At 44.1% G+C, this 24,200-nt stretch overlaps 1 protein-coding gene across 12 annotated transcripts; it reads left to right on the top strand.

Annotated features, from left to right (window-relative positions):
* The first annotated feature begins 1,038 nt into the window (after window positions 1–1,038).
* Window positions 1,039–22,838, top strand: LOC121838775. 12 transcript variants are annotated; one of them, XM_042326889.1, is made up of 19 exons: window positions 1,039–1,262; window positions 1,475–2,384; window positions 2,549–2,676; window positions 2,805–2,955; window positions 3,037–3,113; window positions 3,395–3,449; window positions 5,808–5,924; window positions 9,962–10,085; window positions 10,235–10,485; window positions 15,513–15,567; window positions 19,383–19,444; window positions 19,522–19,596; window positions 19,729–19,767; window positions 19,873–19,947; window positions 20,254–20,358; window positions 20,449–20,580; window positions 20,765–21,052; window positions 21,199–21,341; window positions 22,058–22,838. In XM_042326889.1, the coding sequence occupies exons 11-19, from the start codon at window positions 19,391–19,393 to the stop codon at window positions 22,101–22,103; spliced, it is 957 nt and encodes a 318-aa protein (XP_042182823.1). In that variant the 5' UTR covers window positions 1,039–1,262; window positions 1,475–2,384; window positions 2,549–2,676; window positions 2,805–2,955; window positions 3,037–3,113; window positions 3,395–3,449; window positions 5,808–5,924; window positions 9,962–10,085; window positions 10,235–10,485; window positions 15,513–15,567; window positions 19,383–19,390; the 3' UTR covers window positions 22,104–22,838. The 12 variants fall into 12 exon arrangements, with proteins under 12 accessions (XP_042182823.1, XP_042182827.1, XP_042182824.1 ...); XM_042326893.1 differs by lacking the exon at window positions 5,808–5,924 and adding an exon at window positions 15,655–15,717; XM_042326890.1 differs by lacking the exon at window positions 5,808–5,924 and having other exon boundaries at window positions 1,475–2,087; window positions 2,287–2,384.
* Window positions 22,839–24,200: the final 1,362 nt, after the last annotated feature.

The raw sequence follows: 24,200 nt of genomic DNA on the forward strand, positions 1-24,200 counted from the left end.
TACAGTTTTATATCTTTATGTTTGAAGCCTGAAATGTGGCAAAAGGTCGCAAAGTTCAAGGGGGCCGAATACTTTCGCAAGGCACTGTATATAACACACACACACACGCACAGATTTTGAGTATTGGTTACTCCTACAACACACACAAACGTAATTTTAGAGACAGGAACTATGATTAGCAAAATACATATATTGGTCTCATTCTTATATTTTGAGACATGCAGCATTATTTTTTTTAAATGATATTGATCCCCATACAGCCCATGATAATGAGTTGGATTTACATGTTTAGGCTTGGAAATATAGCCAGGAGAAGCAGGGTCAACACCTCTACTCATGTCACAAGTGCCATGACCTATTTAGTAACCACAGAGAGATAAGACCTCTGTCTCCACAGTCTCATCCAAAGGACAGCACCAACCTTAGGGCAGTGTCACTGGTTTTGGGGTCTTAGGTCTCCTTTGGCCAAAGTGAAGAGTTGAGTGGCCCTTACTGGTCTCCTTGCAATATCCGGTCTCCCACACAGAGATGGAAATCTACACCTGTTTAGACCCTGGAGGATATGGCTTCAGATGAAAGACAGCAGAGAGATGCAGAACGTAAAAGCTTCAAACACATTGATATGCAAATTCAGGACCATTGTACACTGAAGTGGAGCATACATCTGGTCTGAATCATGTCAAAAGAGTAGAAATGAACTGGGACTGAAGGAATACATCACATTTAAACTAAATTAGCATGTATCTGATGTAGCTACACTTATCTGTACTTGAATTGTGCTGTTTGAAACGTGCATTTCCAATAAAGCTTTTTAAATTGCAATTATTTGTGTCAGACAGATTCTTCTCTTAATTAATTACATCAGGGGTTCTTAAACTTTTTACATCAAGGGAATATTATTGTACTGATATTATCCTACCTGTTATCAGTGGGGGGGTTTATTCTGCTGCTCTGGACTGTATCCCACGGTAGGTGGCGGTAGTGAACCAATAAATAGTTGTATTGCTCGCCAGAAACCCAACCAGGCTGGCAGACAGTTGTTACCATGCAACGAGCAGACGCTTGTGAAAAGTACTAGTTCCAAAATTGGCTAAATTGCCTGCTGCTGTATACATAGCGCGCGCGTGTGTATGTCGCTAACCTAGCTAGCTAGCTAGCCATCAATAAAGTTCCTAATGTTACAACATGGCAGACGGCTGGAGCACCGACACCGGAGAGGGTGCCTATCGTTCCCAGGATGCTGTCAAAAACCTTACAATTAAGTAAGTTGCAGTTGGCGTTTGTGTGGCTTTTAGTCCTTGCATTGCCATACAAGCAAGACACTGTCGTTAGCTAACGTTAGCTCTCAAAGCAGATGATGATGATAAACACCCAGTATATTGCTTGACCTGATCCCTGAGTTTGCCATGAAAACATGGCATTTAGCTAGCTAGAATTCTGTTTACTTTGTTTATATTTACAATGGTGTTTACAGGATCCGTATTCAGAGAGCCACCTCCACAGCAGCCCTCTCCCAACACCTTCAGCAGCAGGTTTGGACTCAACAGGAGAGGGGAGGCATTGAGCTGGACACCCTCAACTCACAGGCTCAATCAGGTGTTAACACTGTTTTGAAACAGAAAGATGTCAGATGCTTCTTAGTTGAGTAGATGTTATTTTCGTGGTGGCTAGATATGGACCACAACATCTTGGTTTTGTTTCAGCCAGAAATGATGAGGAGTTAGTGGTAGGCTGGCAGGAGAAGCTGTTCAGTCAGTGTCCTTATAACAAATAAGAATTTACTGTTTAGGATAGTTTGTTGCATACTAAGGTGTGTGTGTGTGTGTACAATATGAAGTGGTTTTGTTCCAGAGATCATGGCTCAGGAGCGGAGCAGGGGCAGACGGAACCGCAGGATTTTCGCCTACACCGATTCTGACTGCTACACCAATTGGGAAGGGGTGGTTTTCAACAGAATCTCAATTTCTGTAACGGTTCTGTAACCAAAGACGCTGGGAGACGGGAAGCAAGTATAGGGGGAGTATTTATTAATAAATAAACATGAAACTAAAGAAGAACAGAGTCTGGACAAGAGAAACAGAGTCCGGGTGAGTCCGATGAAGCGCTGGTGCACGTAATTATGGTGACAGTTGTGCGTAATGATGAGCAGCCTGGCGACCTCGAGCGCCAGAGAGAGGGAGCTGGAGCAGACGTGACAATTTCATTATTCAAAACAAAGCATTTACCTATTTTCTGTCCAAAAGAAACGTTAGTGTTTTAAAGCTGTTTTTGATGTACTCACTACAGCATTCCCAGAGTATGGTGACGCAGGTCAAGTCCAATCCTACCTTACTGGCACATAGGATGGCCAATGTCAGACACAGACGACAGGACAAACACCCAGTGTAGGTCCCTTATACTCACCAAAGTGAATTATTATTAAAGTGAATGTAATTGAAGCAGCATTGATGCGTCCTGCTGCTTTGAAGACAAACAGTGTATTGGTATGTTCACATTACACCATACCCTAGTATGCAAAATATGTTTGTGGTATTCTGTTGGTCTGCAGTGACCGCACCATCCCCAAGTCCAGGCTGATTACCTGGGAGCCCTCGGAGGACTTTGTGAAGACCAGCCACATGGTCAACACACCTGTACAGACCATGCACATCATGGGGACCTGGGACCACCGGGCAAGTGAGTAGCACATGGGGAAAAACCACTATGTAGGCTATGCACTTATTACACTGCTTTGTATGTAATAACTTTGAAGTAGATTCCAATTCAGGCATTGAAAAGTGGCATTTTGTTATTGTATTTCTCAGACGTGGCCAAAAGGAGAAGGAATGCTTGTGCACGATAAGAGCAGATGGAAATGGAGTGGTTACCATCAAACCAGACTTCAACAAAGGCAAGGAGCCCTACAGGCCAGTGACCCGCACCCGCTGAAGTCAAAATGTTTTACCCCTAGCTCAAGTAAGGGTCACTTACTTGGTAGCAGAATTCATACATTCCCAGCCATTTACTGTGTTATGATGCTGTGTGTTTGCACCCAAGGTTGAGACGGAGGGGGAGAAGAGGGAGGTGTGGCGTCAGACCAGAGGAGACGGAACAGCAACAGTGCATATATAGACGTGAGTGACTGAGTGTGTAGTGTTATTCACTGTTGGTGCACTGTAATAATACTTAGTATTATAGTTCATAATATAGTTATGAATATAGTTCATAATAATAGTATTATAATTCATCCCAAAATCATAACTTGGAAGATGTTTTTGTATCCCAAAGTGGCCTCATGTCAGATTTGTCCTTATGCATGTACATACAGTACACTGATGAAATATTATTATAGCCTTTCAGGCAGGTTAGAGTATTTTCTTTGACGATGACCTCTCCTCTCTTTTCCTCCTTTCAGCGTTATGTACGTCATAAAGACTACCTCAACAGCTTGGTTGGCCAGGACTGAAATGGTATGCATGTAGTTTGTGACAGATCCTTAACACAAGTTGTTTCATCAGCAAAGGTCATCTCAAATCCAATTTTATTTGTCACATGCGCCGAATATAGATAATGGAAATAAAAGTAACAAATAATTAGAGAGCAGCAGTAAAATAACAATTGCGAGGCTATATACAGGGGTACCGGTACAGAGTCAATGTGCGGGGGCACCAGTTAGTTGAGGTAATAGAGGTAATATGTACATGTAGGTAGAGGTAAAGTGACTATGCAGAGAGTAGCAGCAGCTTAAAACAGTAGGGGGGGTGCAAAAAGTCTGGGTAGCCATTTGATTAGCTGTTCAGGAGTCTTATGGCTTGGGGGTAGAAGCTGTTAAGAAGTCTTTTGGACCTAGACTTGGCGCTCCGGTACCGCTTGCCATTTGGTAGCAGAGAGAACAATCTATGACTAGGGTGGCTGGAGTCTTTGATAGTTTTTAGGGCCTTCTTCTGACACCGCCTGGTATAGAGGTCCTGGATTCCAGGAAGCTTGGCTCCAGTGATGTACTGGGCCGTACGCACTACCCTCTGTAGTGCCTTGCGGTCAAAGTCCGACCAGTTTCCATACCAGGCAGTGATTCAACCAGTCAGGATGCTCTCGATGGTGCAGCTGTAGAATTGTTTGGGGATCTGAGGACCCATGACAAATCTTTTCAGTCTCTTGTGGGGGAATAGGCTTTGTTGTGCCCTCTTCATGACTCTTGGTGTGTTTGGACCATGATAGTTTGGTGATGTGGACACCAAGGAACTTGAAGCTCTCAACCTGCTCTACTACAGCCCCGTCGATGAGAATAGGGGCGTGGTTTGTCCTCATTTTCCTGTAGTCCACAATCATCTCCTTTGTCTTGATAACATTGAGGGAGAGGTTGTTGTCCTTGCACCACATTGTCAGGTCTCTGACCTCCTTATAGGCTTTCTCATCGTTGTCGGTGATCAGGATCACTGTTGTCATCGGCAAACTTAATGATGGTGTTGGAGTCGTGCCTGGCCGTGCAGTCATGAGTGAACAGGTAGTACAGGAGGGGACTGAGCATGCACCCTAGAGGTGCCCCCGTGTTGAGGATCAGCGTGGCGCGCCCGTCAGGAAATCCAGGATCCAGTTGTAGAGGGAGGTGTTTAGTCCCAGGGTCCTTAGCTTAGTGATGAGCTTTGAGGGCACTATGGTGTTAAACGCTGAGATTTAGTCAATGACTAGCATTCTCACATAGGTGCTCCTTTTGTCCATGTGTGAACGGCAGTGTGGAGTGCAATAGAGATTGAATCATCTGTGGATCTGTTGGTCCGGTATGCAAATTGGATTGGATCTAGGGTTTCTGGGATAATGGTGTTGATGTGAGCCATGGCCAGCCTTTCAAAGCACTTCATGGCTACAGACGTGAGTGCTACGGGTTGGTTGTCATTTAGGCAGGTTTCCTTCGTGATTTTGGGCACAGGGACTATGGTGGTCTGCTTGAAACATGTTGGTAGTACAGACTCAGACAGGGAGAGGTTGAAAATGTCAGTGAAGACACTTGCCAGTTGGTCAGCGCATGCTCGGAGTATACGGTCTGGTAATCCGTCTGGCCCTGCGGCCTTGTGAATGTTGACCTATTTAAAGGTCTTACATCGGCTGCGGAGAGCGTGATCACACAGTCGTCCGGAACAGCTGATGCTCTCATGCATGTTTCATTGTTACTTGCCTCGAAGCGAGCATATTAGATATTTAGCTCATCTGGTAGGCTCGTGTCACTGGGCAGCTCTCGGCTGTGCTTCCCTTTGTAGTCTGTTATAGTTTGCAAGCCCTGCCACATCTGACGAGCGTCGGAGCCGTTGTAGTACGGTTCAATCTTAGTCCTGTATTGACATTTTGTCTATTTGATGGTTCGTCTGAGGGCATATTGGGATTTCTTATAAGCGTCCTGTTGTATAGCACACTGTATTACTTATACAACTAATATAAGTACAGGACATGAGACGGGAGTAGAAATTAACGTGGGAATTGTTTAATGCGTTTCACAGGAAGAACATTCCAAGCATTTCAATGTAGGTAAGCAAGGGGGGTTACAGGTGCCCTAAAGGGACAAAACTAGAATATCAATACACAACATATTCCTCTACCTCTGGTGACTCATTAGGAAAAAGTCAATATTAACTGTTTTGCCTATTGTCTTATTTTTAATATAAGTTATCTTAATGTAAATAAATGAACTTTTCAGAATAACCTTTTCTAAATTAGGAATAGAGGGTAGACTGCCTCAGGCCCCAGACTTAACCCTGGGGTGTATTCTTCCCTAATGTCGGAGGTTAGTCTGAACTAAATAGTCAACCTGTCAGGGGGTATTCTTTCTCTTGCAGGGTAATGACGATGTACAGTTGAGTCTACAGTCACATTATCTCTGAGTCTGAGTGGTGATGGTGTATTCCCAGACTGGGGTGCAACAGTACCCTGAGTAGGAACTCTGGCTGGTTCAGGTGAGTCTGGAGCACTTTCCACATTTGTAGGTTGCTGCAGTGGATGTTCAGGTGATAGCTCGTAGTCATGTTAGGTCTCCAGTAGCTGATCTTGGTTTGTCACTTGACAGGAGTCATCTCTTGAGGTTTGTTCCTGGCACCAGTTGATCCACTTGTATCCTCCAGATGATGTTTTCCGGTGTGTGAACTGTGTAGGACACAGGTCCTGTTTGTGCGTCCACTGTGGCTGGTATTTGGACCTTTGCAGTAGTTCCGAGCAAGAACTCTCTCTCCAGCTATGAAGCTTCTGTCTTTTGCTTTGCTCTGTCTCTCCACCTGTGCTCTCTGTTGTGTCTGTACAACCTGTCTCGTCTTTGGAGGTCTCAGGAGGTTGAGTCGCGTGCGAAGCTGTCTTTTCTTCATGGCTGACGCAGGTGCCACTTTGGTTGTAGCGTGGGGAGTGTTTCTGTAGGTTAACAGAAAGGTGTTTAGAAGCCTATTGAGGGAGTCGTTCCCTTGTGATGATTTTAAAGCTTGCTTCATCGTTTGGACATACCTTTCAGCGAGGCCGTTCGTTGCAAGGTGATACGGCGCTGACTTGATGTGCTGAATTCCATTTGCTTCCATGAATGACCGGAACTCTTCAGACACCAGTTGGGGGCCATTATCACTAATGAGTTGCGTTGGCAAGCCGAAGTGACTGAAGATTGACCGTAGCTCTTCGATGGTTCTCTCCGCTGAGGTGCTCTTCATCACTGTGACCTCAGGCCATTTGCTGTGTGCGTCAACTGCGACTAATAACATATGATACTCCAGTGGGCCTGCATAGTCCACGTGGACTCGCTGCCAAGGCTCCTCTGGGAAGTCCCATGGGTGTAGTGGTGCTAGCTGAGGCATTTTCCTCATCTTTTGACATGCCGAACATGACTTGACCTTGTCTTCGATAGCTGCGTCCAGACCTGGCCACCAAAAGTAGCTGCATACAATCTCCTTCATTCGCACCATGCCACAGTGCCCTGAATGGAGTTCTTCAAGCACCTGCCTTCTCAGTGGCGGCGGTATGATGACTCGAAAACCCCATAGCAAGCATCCAAACTGAACTGTGAGCTTGTTTCTCCTCACTAGGTAAGGTTGTAGGCTGTCTGACATCTCTCCTTTTCCACGAGTGACAATGTCCATGACCTCAGACATCACTGGATCAGTGTGGGTGAACTTTTTCACTTGGACAGATGTAACTGGGGTGCTCGTCACTTCCTTGAAGTAGAAGATTTCAGCCTGGGAGTGCTCAGTGTGTGCGACAGGTAAGAGAAGCCTTGAGAGGCCGTCTGCATTGCAGTGCTGCTCAGACCTTCTGTACTTGATATCGTACTGGTGAGCAGATCACAATAACGGCCATCGCTGCATGTGGCTGGTTGCAAGCGACGGAATGCCGGTGTGGGGACCAAAGATTGAGGTAAGGGGTCTATGGTCCGTCAGCAGTGTGAGTCGTTGGCAAAACAGAAACTGATTCAATTTCTTAACTCCAGACACAATGTCGAGTGCTTCACGCTCTGTCTGTGCATAATTGCTCTCGGCTTTACTTAAGGTCCGTGGTGCGAAAGCAATTGGCCTTTCTTCACCTGATGGCATGATGTGTGAGACAACCGCACCAACACCATAAGGCGATGCATCACACGCCAACTGTAATAGCAAGTTGGGGTTAAAGTGGGTTAGGGCCTCTGACTGAGCAAGGCTGTTTTTTGGGAGAGGTGTGCACATTTCATGGGCAGGATCTGTACCTGGGCCTCCCATGGGAAAAACCAGTGTCTTGACCATTAGACCAAGAGGTAATGCCCTCTTGAGCTGAGGGTGACACTGATTTTAAAGTTGCACGCAGGACTACCTCATTAACAGGTCATGAGACAGACTCAGACACCTGAACGGGCCCTCATCCCCATCATTTGTAGGAAAAAATATGTATATTAAGCAGAAGGAGATCGGGGTGGCATGTGATGTAGTGTTTTTTTGCAAACATCAATGGTGTAATGCCCCTTTTTGTCTCAAACCAGGGTCTCCCTGCCCGTAGGCAAACAAATATATTTTAGTGAATTCAGGCGGTCGCCCCAAACAGGTTTTGGACCTGGGTCCATCAACTGTCAAGCCAACACCTTAAGTGCTACGCCAAGATGTCCAAACCTCTCGATGTTGTCGCTAGGTGTTGGATTAAAGTTGCTACAGAACGTGAGTCAGTTGAGACCTCCTTCCTTTGGGAGAGCATGCCCCCACACGTCTTTATAGCAAGTCTCTCACGTGTACACAACCAATTTCTTACTGGTAGATTTTGTACATGATCTGTCAATCCTGAGAGCAACGCTCTCTCTCCCCTTCTCCCATCTCTCTTTTGCATGTGCTGGTGCGAAGTTTTCCCTAGATCCAGATCTAGGATCAGCTTCCCCTCCCCAAACCTAACAAGGACCATTCGAGGGGGGAATTCAAACCTGATTCAAAGCCAGGGTCTATTTGGGGAACTTGTCCCCTCCCCCACAACACTACACGTGGATGCGGCTTCCTCAGTTCACCATGCTCATAAAGAAAACAGCAGTGTATTTCAGCTGTAAGTATTTTGCAGTTACTAGCGATATTATTTTAAATGAATTTACCTAGCTTCGTTATTATTTAACAATAACTCGGCCAATGTAGCTGTAGCGGGCTACATTTCGTCGATGAATGGAAAAGTATTAGCTATGTTGAAGCATTTTGTTAGCTTGCTAGCAGCTAGCCATTGAGCCATTTTTCCTGGCTATACTGATAGGTTAATTAGCCAGCTAGCTGCTAAAGGTCGCTGGAGTAGACATTAATACATTTCGGAATGGATTATTATTGCATTGCTTATCTTTGCTATGATGTCTTAGATGTTCTCATATGGAAGAATGTTGTGTTGTGCATAATGTTAAATAACTCCATAGGAGTAATGCTAAACTAGCTACTGGTAGCTAGCTACATTGTAATGCAAATGTAGCCCCAGCTCGGTTGCTTTCCTGTGGCATGCCGAGTTATTTGCACAAGTCACAATGTGAGACATTTTGTTTAGAGGTGATTGTATTTTGAAATGGCAGCTAGGGAAAGGCATTGGGAATATTTCACTATTCAATATGGATATCCATATGGTCCAAATACATTTTTTTGTTTGTGAAAACATGTTTTATTTGCTGCAGGACTGGCAGAGACAGTGCGGTGCTAGAAGGGAAGGTTTGATTGGGAGAGACAGTTGTTGCTGTCATAGGTAATCTGTCATACTATACATGTATTAATGACATGTCTATTTTAAAATTGTTCTCCTCAGAACATGGATAAAAGCAGGAATCTCTCGTGCCAGGGTATGTAAGCCAACCGTCAACCACCCCCCCATTTCCTGCATTTTAAAGTTGCAATCGGCAGTTGCAAAATCCATTTTTGGACCTGCAATTGAATGATATATATATATATACCCATTGTTTCTTGAAGAATATATCTTATAAATGCCTCATGAGCTTAGTTCAACAGTTGTACCCCATCAGAACTCAGCATATAAGCTTGTTTTACTTCAATGTGGTTAAACATGGATCAATCCACTTATGGGAGGGAAATGTAACCTCAAAATGAGCTGTTATTGGCAGAGAGATTTCAAACTCTTTGTAATTGGTCTATTAACTTAGACCACCTGGTGACGTCACCAAGCAAGCCAAAGCCCCACCAATGCAAAACCTGCCTTATGTAGATTGAAAATACAATCGGCAACTATCAGGAAGTTTTTTTCATAGTTTCGTCAGTTGTACAAATATGATACAAAACACCAGCTAAGTGACACTGACTGTATCGGTGAGTATGAACCTGACAGCGAAAGCTCGAGTGACAGGTGTTCAGAACGCACTCATCCTGGTAATTCTGTGACAGTAGACACCGGCTGCTTTTGTAAGCAAGGGAACATCCGCAGTCTACCGTCAAACTTACCAGGCTGAGCAAAAATGTAATGTCGTTGCTTGCTAATATGTGGATTTGTTGTTACTCTTATGTATGTTCCATCCTTTTGTGTTTTTCAGGCAAGCCTGGGAAAGAACTGAGAAAACGTACTAAAGAGTCAAGACAGACACCAGAAAGAGGCCCAAGAAGACTTGGATGCAGGAACAGAGGACAGCGAGGGATGTTCAGAACTCACTCAGTCCGGTAAGTTGGTGAGGGTACACTTCGAGACTGCTTACCTGACACGGAGGAAGTCTTTTCTTTTTATCTCCTCTCCCTTACCTTCCCTATGCCCCCCTCCCCTATTGTGTTGGACCGTCATGTGTTTTAATTGTTTCTTTGTTTACGATTAGGTTTGGAGAATGACTTCTCAACCCAAGACTAAGAGCAGCTGTGAGAAAGCATCAGTTTGGAAGCATTTGGGAAAATGTAAAGTGCTAAAGAAGGTTCCCGGCAAAGAGGATTGACTGTTATGGGTCAGAGCCAGCTCTCACAAACAGAACATGGAAAGACATGATAACCTGGTGCACAACAAAATGCAAAGAGAAAAGGCTCTCCGCAGCCGGTAAAAGGCTAGCATGCCACGAAGATGAAGTTCACACAGGTGAATGGGAGAGTTGTAAAAGACAAAAAGCTTTTTAGACATAGCTCCAAAATGCAGGTGCTAGTTCTGTTTTGTGGTGGAAAACTTAGTGTGTCGAGCATAATACGTCAACCCTGTTACCAATAGATAAGGCTAGACATTTTTTAGCAATTTCATTTTTTGTCTGAAACGTCCAATTCAAAAGCTTCCATTCCCCTTGTCACAAGGGATTTATGCATGATTTAATATGAAACCCTGCCTCCCGAGTGGCGCAGTGGTCTTAGGCGCTGCATCGCAGTTGCTAGCTGTGCCGCTATAGATCCTGGTTCGAGTCCAGGAGACCCATGGGTTGGCACACAATTGTCCCAGCGTCGTCCTGGTTAGGGGAGGGTTTGTCTGGCAGGGATGTCCTTGTCCCATTGCGCTCTAGCAACTCCTGTGGCGGGCCGGGCGCATGCATGCTGACACGGTCGCCAGACGAAGGCTAGCGTGCCACGAAGATGAAGTTCACACAGGTGTACGGTGTTTCCTCCGACACATTGGTGTGGCTGACTTCCGGGTTAAGCGGGCATTGTGTCAGGAAGCAGTGCAGCTTGGCAGGGTCATGTTTCGGAGGACGCATGGCTCTCTACCTTCGCCTCTCCCGAGTCCGTAGGGAGTTGCAGCAATGAGACAAGACTAACTACCAATTGGATACCATGAAAATTGGGGAGATAAAGGGGTTAAAAGAAAAAAAATTACAAAAAAATATAATAAGAAACCCTGTTATGGTCAGCCTTTACTTAATAGGCACTTATTGTAGTCATTTTTTTATTTAATCTCTTGAGATGGGAAACCATTTTCTATTTTTGTTTTTATTCATTTGAATATGGTCTTTATTTTATTTATTTATTTCACCTTTATTTAACCAGGTAGGCAAGTTGAGAACAAGTTCTCATTTACAATTGTGACCTGGCCAAGATAAAGTGACACAGAGTTACACGTGGAGTAAAACAAACATACAGTCAATAATACAGTATAAACAAGTCTATATACGATGTGAGCAAATGAGGTGAGATAAGGGAGGTAAAGGCAAAAAAAGGCCGTGGTGGCAAAGTAAATACAATACAGCAAGTAAAACACTGGAATGGTAGATTTGCAGTGGAAGAATGTGCAAAGTAGAAATAAAAAATAATGGGGTGCAAAGGAGCAAAATAAATAAATAAAATAAATACAGTAGGGAAAGAGGTAGTTGTTTGGGCTAAATTATAGGTGGGCTATGTACAGGTGCAGTAATCTGTGAGCTGCTCTGACAGTAGTTGGTGCTTAAAGCTAGTGAGGGAGATATGTGTTTCCAGTTTCAGAGATTTTTGTAGTTCGTTCCAGTCATTGGCAGCAGAGAACTGGAAGGAGAGGCGGCCAAAGAAAGAATTGGTTTTGGGGGTGACCAGAGAGATTTTCCTGCTGGAGCACGTGCTACAGGTGGGTGATGCTATGGTGACCAGCGAGCTGAGATAAGGGGGGACTTTACCTAGCAGGGTCTTGTAGATGACATGGAGCCAGTGGGTTTGGCGACGAGTATGAAGCGAGGGCCAGCCAACGAGAGCGTACAGGTCGCAATGGTGGGTAGTATATGGGGCTTTGGTGACAAAACGAATTGCACTGTGATAGACTGCATCCAATTTGTTGAGTAGGGTATTGGAGGCTATTTTGTAAATGACATCGCCAAAGTCGAGGATTGGTAGGATGGTCAGTTTTACAAGGGTATGTTTGGCAGCATGAGTGAAGGATGCTTTGTTGCGAAATAGGAAGCCAATTCTAGATTTAACTTTGGATTGGAGATGTTTGATATGGGTCTGGAAGGAGGGTTTACAGTCTAACCAGACACCTAAGTATTTGTAGTTGTCCACGTATTCTAAGTCAGAGCCATCCAGAGTAGTGATGTTGGACAGGCGGGCAGCAATTGGAGGCCACGGAAGGAGAGTTGTATGGCATTGAAGCTTGCCTGGAGGGTTGTTAACACAGTGTCCAAAGAAGGGCCAGAAGTATACAGAATGGTGTCGTCTGCGTAGAGGTGGATCAGAGACTCACCAGCAGCAAGAGCGACCTCGTTGATGTATACAGAGAAGAGAGTCGGTCCAAGAATTTAACCCTGTGGCACCCCCATAGAGACTGCCAGAGGTCCGGACAGCAAGACCCTCCGATTTGACACACTGAACTCTATCAGAGAAGTAGTTGGTGAACCAGGCGAGGCAATCATTTGAGAAACCAAGGCTGTCGAGTCTGCCGATGAGGATGTGGTGATTGACAGAGTCGAAAGCCTTGGCCAGATCAATGAATACGGCTGCACAGTAATGTTTCTTATCGATGGCAGTTAAGATATCGTTTAGGACCTTGAGCGTGGCTGAGGTGCACCCATGACCAGCTCTGAAACCAGATTGCATAGCAGAGAAGGTATGGTGAAATTCAAAATGGTCGGTAATCTGTTTGTTGACTTGGCTTTCGAAGACCTTAGAAAGGCATGGTAGGATAGATATAGGTCTGTAGCAGTTTGGGTCAAGAGTGTCCCCCCCTTTGAAGAGGGGGATGACCGCAGCTGCTTTCCAATCTTTGGGAATCTCAGACGACACGAAAGAGAGGTTGAACATGCTCGTAATAGGGGTGGCAACAATTTCGGCAGATCATTTTAGAAAGAAAGGGTCCAGATTGTCTAGCCCGGCTCATTTGTAGGGGTCCAGATTTTGCAGCTCTTTCAGAACATCAGCTGAACGGATTTGGGAGAAGGAGAAATGGGGAAGGCTTGGGCGAGTTGCTGTGGGGGGTGCAGTGCTGTTGACCGGGGTTGGAGTAGCCAGGTGGAAAGCATGGCCAGCCGTAGAAAAATGCTTAATGAAATTCTCAATTATGGTGGATTTATCAGTGGTGACAGTGTTTCCTATCTTCAGTGCAGTGGGCAGCTGGGAGGAGGTGTTCTTATTCTCCATGGACTTTACAGTGTCCCAGAACTTTTTTGAGTTAGTGTTGCAGGAAGCAAATTTCTGCTTGAAAAAGCTAGCCTTGGCTTTTCTAACTGCCTGTGTATAATGGTTTCTAGCTTCCCTGAACAGCTGCATATCACGGGGGCTGTTCGATGCTAATGCAGAACGCCGTATGATGTTTTTGTGTTGGTTAAGGGCAGTCAGGTCTGGGGAGAACCAAGGGCTATATCTGTTCCTGGTTCTAAATTTCTTGAATGGGGCATGTTTATTTAAGATGGTTAGGAAGGCTTTTTTTTTTTTTAATATCCAGGCATCCTCTACTGACGGGATGAGATCAATATCCTTCCAGGATACCCCGGTCAGGTCGATTAGAAAGGCCTGCTCGCTGAAGTGTTTCAGGGAGCGTTTGACAGTGATCAGTGGAGGTCGTTTGACCGCTGACCCATTACGGATGCAGGCAATGAGGCAGTGATCGCTGAGATCTTGATTGAAGACAGCAGAGGTGTATTTAGAGGGCAAGTTGGTTAGGATGATATCTATGAGGGTGCCCGTGTTTAAGGCTTTGGGGAGGTACCTGGTAGGTTCATTGATAATTTGTGTGAGATTGAGGGCATCAAGTTTAGATTGTAGGATGGCTGGGGTGTTCATCATGTTCCAGTTTAGGTCGCCTAGCAGCACTAGCTCTGAAGATAGATGGGGGGCAATCAGTTCACATATGGTGTCCAGAGCACAGCTGGGGGCAGAGGGTGGTCTATAGCAGGCGGCAACGGTGAGAGACTTGTTTTTAGAGAGGTGGATTTTTAAAAGTAGAAGTTCAAATTGTTTGGGTACCGACCTGGATAGTAGGACAGAACCCTGCACGCTATCTTTGCAGTAGATTGCAACACCGCCCCCTTTGGCAGTTCTATCTTGTCTGAAAATGTTGTAGTTTGGAATTAAAATTTCAGAATTTTTGGTGGTCTTCCTAAGCCAGGATTCAGACACAGCTAGAACATCCGGGTTGGCAGAGTGTGCTAAAGCAGTGAATAGAACAAACTTAGGGAGGAGGCTTCTAATGTTAACATGCATGAAACCAAGGCTATTACGGTTACAGAAGTCGTCAAAAGAGAGCGCCTGGGGAATAGGAGTGGAGCTAGGCACTGCAGGGCCTGGATTCACCTCTACATCGCCAGAGGAACAGAGGAGGAGTAGAATAAGGGTGCGGCTAAAAGCAATAAGAATTGGTCGTCTAGAACGTCTGGAACAGAGAGTAAAAGGAGGTTTCTGGGGGCGATAAAATAGCATCAAGGGATAATGTACAGACAAAGGTATGGTAGGATGTGAATACAGTGGAGGTAAACCTAGGTATTGAGTGATGAAGAGAGAGATATTGTCTCTAGAAACATTGAAACCAGGAGATGTCATTGCATGTGTTCGTGGTGGAACTAATAGGTTGGATAAGGTATAGTGAGCAGGACTAGAGGGTCTACAGTGAAATAAGACAATAAACACTAACCAGAACAGCAATGGACAAGGCATATTGACATTAAGGAGAGGCATGCTTAGTCGAGTGAGTAGAGAGGTTGGTTGGGGGTCACGGCGATTTAGACAGCTAGCCAGGCCATCGGTAGCAAGTTAGCATAGGATGGAGGTCTGTTATTAGCCACCTCTTGCGTTCCGTCAGTAGATTAGTGGGGTTCCGTGTGGTAGAGGGGATTAATCCAAATCACACACAAAAACAACAACAATAGATATAGTTATAGAGGCCCAAGAAGAAAAATAATAATAATAATAAAAATAAATAAATAAATTGTCCGATTGTCTATTCAGATAGCAGCCGATAAGACAGCTAACGGTTATAGCGGGCCGCAGATGGGCGTGAGTGACTGAGTGTGTAGTGTTATTCACTGTTGGTGCACTGTAACAATACTTGTATTATAGTTCATGCAAAATCAAAACTGGGAAGATGTTTTTGTAACCCAAAGTGGCCTAATGTCAGATTTGTCCTTATGCATGTACATACAGTACACTGATGAAATATTATTATAGTCTTTCAGGCAGGTTAGAGTCTTTTCTATGACGATGACCTCTCCTCTCTTTTCCTCCTTTCAGCGTTATGTACGTCATAAAGACTACCTCAACAGCTTGGTTGGCCAGGACTGAAATGGTATGCATGTAGTTTCTAAAGATGACATCATAATCTGCCCTTGTAGCCCACACTCTTGATAACCTCAACCACTGCTCCCTGCTCCAGAATTTACAATAATGTTGAATGATGCATTTCCAACAAACTGCATGTAATGGATCTAATTTACTGGTGAGTGGATGCTATTTCATTTCATTGCTGTAAGTAGTTAAGGAAAGAAAATTACATTAGTGTAATATAAATTGCCTGATTTATAAAGGTTGTATAGATCAAGAGTGCCAAGAGATTTGTCTACCGTATGTGTAGAACAACACAAAGTACAAGCCAAAAGGAGTGGTCTTACATTCAACTGACAAATCTAAACCTTCTTGCAGTGATTTGACCCTGAACATTCAGAGTTTGATTGACTCTTCAAACCAAAAGCATCAGTGAAGAAACCGTGTACCTTTTAAGCACTACCTCAAACCCCATGTCCAAGTATATTACATTTCAACGTATAACAAATGAGAGAGCTGTCATTCAATGAGTTTTCTATGTTATCAATCTGTCAATGAAGACACCGGTGCCTGTCAATGAAGACAACGGCATGTTTGCTGTGAAACTCTGGGGGGGCACTGACAGACCGACTGGAGAGAATGTAGATGTTGAGCCACTGGAGCCCAGTGACTGCTGGATTGAGAGGCAGATGCCTGCCAATGACTGTGTCCGTGACTATGTCCATGGCCTTGACTGTGGCTGCAGCTGTGTTCATGTTCGTGACGTTACCCAAAGCTATGCTTGAGGGCATATCCATGGTTGTGAACATAATAACCTGAGAACTCAACAGGGCTCCCCTGTGTATAGTAGGAGTGGGCCCAGCCTTCAAATGTCTTTGGTGTGGTCTCGGTAGCCTGTAGGTTGGAGGAAACTGGAGCGTAGGCTTGGACTGGGTATGATTCTGCAACCAATGAGAATGTGGAGAGATTACACAGAGCTTATCTAACTAAACAGTGATTCCCTAACTAATCATGGGGGACCACTAGGTGCCTATTGTACAGTATTCAATTACAGCTGAGGATCATCTATTGAAACTGCTCATTATACTGTAGTACATCATGTACTCTGGCTTGCATCCAGCAATTATGTTAATTTAATGACCTCTCGTCTTGTAGGATAAATGATGCGTCTAGTGCTTTCTCAGTACTCATGGTGGGTGGACCGTCTTCCTTCTCTATTTATGTAGTGTCATACAGGACATCAATGTTCAGGGGCACAACTTTCACTGGGGACAGGGAGACACCCCCCCCATTCTGAAATGGCATTTTTGTCCCCTCCAGATGTATCATTGAAAGGTGATACAAAATGAGGCAAAAGTGTGCTTTAGGGCCATGAGGACGCGGTTGGGTTGGCTGTTTGGACTATTTATCTGACCGGATGGGGAGAAAAAACACTTCTAAAACCAGAGTTGTCCCTGAGCAGCCTGAAAGGCATCTTCTTATCCAGGACTGATGCTTTAGCATCAGACATGTCTAGAAGTGGGTGCCAGCCCCTTCCGTATGTTTCACCAGAGCAAGATAAGGAGAATGTGTGACACAGTGATGGTAGATTTTCCTAACAAAACATCCCGTTATGTTCAGCATGAGGACTCAACACACATTTCAAGCATATTTATTTTAATTGAACCTTTATTTAACTAGGCAAGTCAGTTAAGAACAAATTCTTATTTACAATGATGGCCTACCCTGGCCAAACCCGGACAGAGCTGGGCCAATTGTGCACCGCCCTATGGGATTCCCAATAACGGCCAGATGTGATACAGCCTAGATTCGAACCAGGGACTGTAGACTGAGATGCAGTGCCTTAGACCACAGCACCGCACATAAACATATTACCACTTAACTACACTATTAAGCCCACTTAAAGCTGTGACATACTGCAGTGTATCACAGTTATTTTCAACCACAATAAGGTTGGAATAAGGATAGAATCCCCCTGCTATGATGGGGTTGCAGAGGAAGAGAGTGTGGGACCAAAAGTGTTACTGTGACCAGAAACTGCCAGGCCAGGGCTAACATGGGTACACTGACCCCAAAAAAGAAAGCCCTTAACCATAAGTGAGTATACTGTGGCCATACCCATAAGGGAGGGGGATACAGGAACTAACCCCTCCACTTGATTCTGGGCAGATGCACCAAACAGTACCAGCCCCAAGGTTGTGTACAACACCCCTGTGTTGATAGAGAGCAGCTGAAACATGAGGAGTAACCAAACAGTGCCCACAGTCTTCTCAATCCCACCACAGAGGAGCACCAGAACCCCAATGCTGAGGAGTATCTGGGTCTCTGTCTGGTGGTGGAAGGAGTATGTGATGAGCTTGTGTACCGCAAAGAAAGAGGAGAGGATTAAACGGATATTATCGGGTTGATAGACATCAGCGGCATTGATGTGTTGTGCTCTAGCTTGCTGCTGTAGCCTAATGGCACAATCTGTTACGTCATTAACGTTAGCTACACGTTGTAGCAAGCTAGATAACGATACAACAGACCCATTCAAAGTGGCTAGCTAGCTACTGAGCATGATTCTTGAGTCACTCAACCCCTCCTTGCTAAGGTACCATGCCCATTGGCAAAAACTGTAGTTCCAAGACTTTAGACATCTTCTGATGAACCGAAATATGTAGTGACTGTAAACAAAACTGATGATACTGTAACGATCCTGGGTTTATAAATGCGGAAATTGACTCAGCCGCACGAGCATGCTTTTGCGGTACAGGCGATAGCGCGCCGGACCTCGGGCTAGAAGGTCCGAGGGTTCGAGACCTGCTCCCTGTCTGTTTCATTACAAAACTATAATGACAGCAACAATGCCACTTGTTAGCCTGAACTCAGGAGTAAAACTCTTGAACCTCTGAACCACATCTTTCTAAACTATTCGAGTGATCATGTTGATGCTCAGTGCATACTTGTCAAACTACTAGAGGATAATCAAGCACAATACAAAATGTCAGTAACGACACTTTTCCTCCAATATTGCACAACACTTTAGCCAAGACTTGAGAAGTTAGCTTGCTAAACCAAAACAAATGCACTGAACTTCCGCATTTGGATTAATCACTTTCACAACCACAAAGATACTGTTGCGCAGACCATGAAGTGCGTTAAAGGCATTGCTGCATTTAAAGACACTTCCTTCCACCTGCTGGCTTGTGCCTGAAATGTGATGACCAAGGAGTCCTCAACAGCTCATGTGAGTTAGATAAAGTTAGATATATTTGATTGGACAATTTAATAAAATAATAAAACCCGTTTAATTAAATAAAACGTGTCAGGCCAGGGACAACACAATAAAGTAAACGGTTTCTATTGTGGTCCCTTAATGTTACTCAAAGTAAAACAATAATACAACAAAATATTTGGCAAGGAATAGTTTCTTCCTATTGATATCATGTTGGCCTATCTATGTAAAACGTCCAACCAACCATTACTCAGTCAGTAAGATATAATAAGCACATCACGTTCGTTATTGAGCTTACAACCAGTCCGGCTCCAAACAAGCGTTTTTCTTGTGACGTGTTAAGCGCAGTCATAAAGCTGTGACCCAAAATGACGTAACCATGCATTAATTCACTACATAAACGGTGTTCAGATTTGATGTAATCTGTTCAATAGTTTTCTTCACTCAGGTTGTTGCAGGTAGTCTTTGGCCTTTTGGGGCACCTCCTTCCCAACATATATATATATATATATATATATATATAGGGAATAGGGTGCCATTTGGGATGCCATCTTTGTGTGTGTGTCTGTGTGTGAGTCAGGATGTGTTTTGTGTCAATTAATTGATGGAAATGTTTCCCTCAGAAAGAAAGATGGATCGTAATGATGAGAGAATCAAAAGAGCTTTAAGACGCCGCCCTTATGTGGTAAATATCAAATATTTGTTTGTTTTGTCCTGTTTTTGTTATAATATCACATTTTAAATTGAGTGTTGTGTTGACAGTTGAAACCAGTGAGGGTGAACACCCCTGATTCCATGTTGTGGCCAACCGGCAAGGTGCACAGAAGGCCAAAGCCTGTAAGTCATATCTGACCTGAAACAAAAACACATACACATTAGTTATGCATTCTACATGTACAAACTGCAGTTCTCAGAATTAAAGCAAATGCAGATATCCGTATCTAACTTCATTGAATGCTGTCTTGACAGTCTAATTCAGTGCAGACCCCTCAGATCCACAAAAGGCCTGTAAGTCAAATTCAACCACATAACAGTCCTTATATTATTTATTGATACACAATTCAAGGCCAAAATGAGCAAAGCAGTGTTGAATTCATTCTTTACTGTTAACAGCCAATCATTGTGAGCTATGGGCAGGACCAGACATCTGGGGATGGATGGAGCATCAATCCAGAGCCTCTCAGCCAGGTCATCTCTGCTGTTCCCATAGAGACACAACAGTTAGATCAATCTGTATTCATATGGCCATTTTGGTTGGCTTGGTTGAATTGACAATTATCCATTCGAGATGCTAAAGAATCCTGTACTATAGAAGGTCTTTTGCCCCACCCCTAATGTTATGGGAGTTGCATTTATTGCATTTTCAGTCACCCATGTATTACTCACTACTTGTACAACCATGTTGGATTGCCTACATATTCTACATTTCCTTGAGGGTCAATGCCAGTGTATTCTATGGCTGCCATGAGTATATGCCTTTCTCTGTGTCCTCAGTCTGGAAGGGTGACTCGGCTGATAGAGAGAAAATATGATGACGTGATCTCATCCTCCAGTTCTGATGACTTTTCCATCTACTCCTTCACTGACTGTGAATCTGAGGTAAAAGAGTTGTACCCTACCGTCCATGTCTTTGTTGAGTGACATCACTGGGAGGAGGATGGTCTCTGACTAGTTGACTCTGATACACAGTGTGATGATGAGGATCATGAAAGGAGGACCCCAAAGCTGAAAGTTGAGAATGGAAAGGTGACAAAGCTTGATGTGAGGGATATGGATGAGGATGATCTGTCTCTCCACTCCTTCGATGAGTCAGACTTCCTGGTATGTTCTGCATATTAAATATTGTTTTATATATATACATGGGGGATTGGAAATGGTGCAGACAATTACTTATTGAGGGTAGTCATGTATCTGCAATGTGTATAGAGTAGTTATAAAGTATTTCTACAGATTGTGTTGAACATAGCACTTTCCTGATATGTTACTTTACTTTCTGGTCCTACAGAGCCCAGGGAAGGTCTCAGGTCCTGTATCTGTCAAGAATGGCCTCTCTCCTCTTGTGACCTCAGCACACCGGACCCTGGCTGAAGCCCTACGGGCCCTGCCCTCTGCTGTAGGCTCTCCCTACCCAGTAAATGTTCCAAGGCCTCGGACTCCTCTCAACCTTGTCATTATCGCTCCGCCCCGAACAGAGAACTTCCCATACCGCCACAGCCCTCGCCTGGCTCCCATCACCAACCTGAGCGAGACCGGCAGGAAGCTGCTCCAGGAAATGGCTGGAGTGGCCCCACAGGTGAGAGGAAATACAAGAAGGGAATATTGGCCGTAAGTCCTATAGTATAGCATAAGTCCTTCTCTAGTATAGTATAGCTCTAGGTATAGTAGCTCAAGAGAAGAGAACCTATAAACTTACTTTATCTGCTTGTCCAAAATATTCAGGAAGGGAAGGTCAATAAGAAAAAGAAGAGCAAGGCCAAAAAGGAATTGAAGCAAGAGAAGGCTAGTAAGACGCAACAGATGGGAAATGTTGGAGAAAGTAAGGAGGAGGACAAGAAAGAGGAAAAGAAGAGTCTGAAGAAGAGGTGAGGAAATAGAGAGGAGGGAGAAGTGGAACATAACCAGGGAATACTAGACTAGAGAATTAGAGAAATAGAATGAGGTAGCAGAGAAAGAACAGCTATCTGATGTGTAAGTGCAAACTTAAGCAAAAGGCACGAGGAGGTGTGATATATGGCCAATATATCACGGCTAAGGGCTGTTCTTAAGCACGACGCAACACGGAGTGCCTGGATACAGCCCTTAGCCGTGGTATATTGGCCATATACCACAAACCCCAGAGGTGCCGTATTGCTATTATTAACTGGTTACCAACTTAATTAGAGCTGTAAAAATAAATATTTTGTCATACCCGTGGTATACGGTCCGTTATAAACTGGGTGGTTCGAGCCCTGAATGCTGATTGGCTGACAGTCGTGGTATATCAGACCGTATACCACAGGTATGACAAAGTATTTCATTTTACTACTCTAATTACGTTGTTAACCAATTCATAATAGCAATAAGAAACTTTGGGGGCTTGTGGTATATGGTCAATATACCACAGCTAAGGGCTGTATCCAGGCACTCCGTGTTGTGTTGTGCAAAAGAACAGTCCTTAGCTGTGGTATATTGGCCGTATACCACACCCCCCTCGTGCCTTATTGCTTAAATATACCACGGCTTTCAGCCAATCAGCATTCAGGGATCGAACCACCCAGTTTATAATACTATTTATTCTCCTGTGGTTTTTGATTGACAGGTTTCTTGAGTGGCTGCTGCCCAAACTGAGATGTTCAAAGAAATAATGGCCAACTATTACTTCTACCACACACACACACAGATTTTGAGTATTGGTTATTCCTACAACACACACAAACATAATATCAGAGACGGGAACTATGATTAGCAAAATACATATATTGGTCTCATTCTTATATTTTGAGACATGCAGCATTATTTAAATAAAAATGATATTGATCCCCATACAGCCTATGATAATGAGTTGGATTTACATGCTTAGGCTTGGAAATATAGCCAGGAGAAGCAGGGTCAACACCTCTACTCATGTCATGACATCTTTAGTAACCACAGAGAGATAAGACCTCTGTCTCAACAGTCTCATCCAAAGGACAGCACCAACCTTAGGGAAGTGTCACTGGTATTGGGGTCTTAGGTCTCCTTTGGCCAAAGTGAAGAGTTGAGGGCCCCTTACTGGTCTCCTTGCAATATCTGGTCTCCCACACAGAGATGGAAATCTACACCTGTTTAGACCTTGGAGGATATGGCTTCAGATGAAAGACAGCAGAGAGATGCAGAACGTAAAAGCTTCAAACACATTGATATGCAAATTCAGGACCATTGTACACTGAAGTGAAGCATGCATCTGGTCTGAAGCATGTCAAAAGAGTAGAAATTAACTGGCACTGGAGGAATACATCACATTTAAACTAAATTAGCATGTATCTGATTTAGCTACACTCATCTGTACTTGAATTGTGCTGTTTGAAACGTGCATTTCCAATAAAGATTTCTAAATTGCAGTTATTTGTGCCAGACAGATTTTTGTCTTAATTAATTACATCAGGGGTTCTTAAACTTTTTACATCAAGGGAATATTATTAGACTGATATTATCTTACCTGTTATCAGTGCGGGTGATTTATTCTGCTGCTCTGGACTGTATCCCACGGTAGGTGGCGGTAGTGAACCAATAAATAGTTGTATTGCTCGCCAGAAACCCAACCAGGCTGGCAGACAGTTGTTACCATGCAACGAGCAGAGGCTTGCGAAAAGTACTTGCTACAAAATTGTCAAAATTGCCTGCTGCTGTATACATAGCGCGCGTGTGTGTATGTTGCTAACCTAGCTAGTTAGCTAGCCATCAATAAAGTTCCCAATGTTACAACATGGCAGACGGCTGGAGCACCGACACCGGAGAGGCTGCCTATCGTTCCCGGGATGCTGTCAAAAACCTTACAATTAAGTAAGTTGCAGTTGGCCGTTGTGTGGCTTTTTGTCCTTGCATTGCCATACAAGCAAGACACTGTCGTTAGCTAACGTTAGCTCTCAAAGCAGATGATGATAAACACCCAGTATATTGCTTGACCTGATCCCTGAGTTTGCCATGAAAACATGGCATTTAGCTAGCTAGAATCCTGTTTACTTTGTTTATATTTACAATGGTGTTTACAGGATCCGTATTCAGAGAGCCACATCCACAGCAGCCCTCTCCCAACACCTTCAGCAGCAGGTTTGACTCAACAGGAGAGGGGAGGCATTGAGCTGGACACCCTCAACTCACAGGCTCAATCAGGTGTTAACACTGTTGTGAAACAGGAAGATGATGTTAGGTGTTTTGAAACAGAAATATGTCAGATGCTTCTTAGTTGAGTAGATGTCATTTTCGTGGTGACTAGATATGGACCACAACATCTTGGTTTTGTTTCAGCCAGAAATGATGAGGAGTTAGTGGTAGGCTGGCAGGAGAAGCTGTTCAGTCAGTGTCCTTATAACAAATAAGAATTTACTGTTTAGGATAGTTTGATGTTGCATAGTAAGTGTGTGTGTGTGTGTGTGTGTGTGCACACAATATGAAGTGGTTTTGTTCCAGAGTGAGTCAGTATGCCAGACTCCGCTGGAGAGACAATACCACACAGATCATGGCTCAGGAGCGGACCAGGGGCAGATGGAACTGCAGGATTTTCACCTACACCGATTCTGACTGCTACACCAATTGGGAAGGGGTGGTTTTCAACAGAATCTCCATTTCAGTAACGGTTCTGTAACCAAAGACGCTGGGAGTCAGGAAGCAAGTATAGAGGGAGGATTTATTAATAAATAGACATGAAACTAGAGACGAACAGTGTCTGGACAAGAGAAACAAAACAACAACAATGCAGACAT

The sequence above is a fragment of the Oncorhynchus tshawytscha genome, linkage group LG09 (assembly GCF_018296145.1).
Source record: "Oncorhynchus tshawytscha isolate Ot180627B linkage group LG09, Otsh_v2.0, whole genome shotgun sequence".
Lineage (NCBI taxonomy): Eukaryota > Metazoa > Chordata > Actinopteri > Salmoniformes > Salmonidae > Oncorhynchus > Oncorhynchus tshawytscha.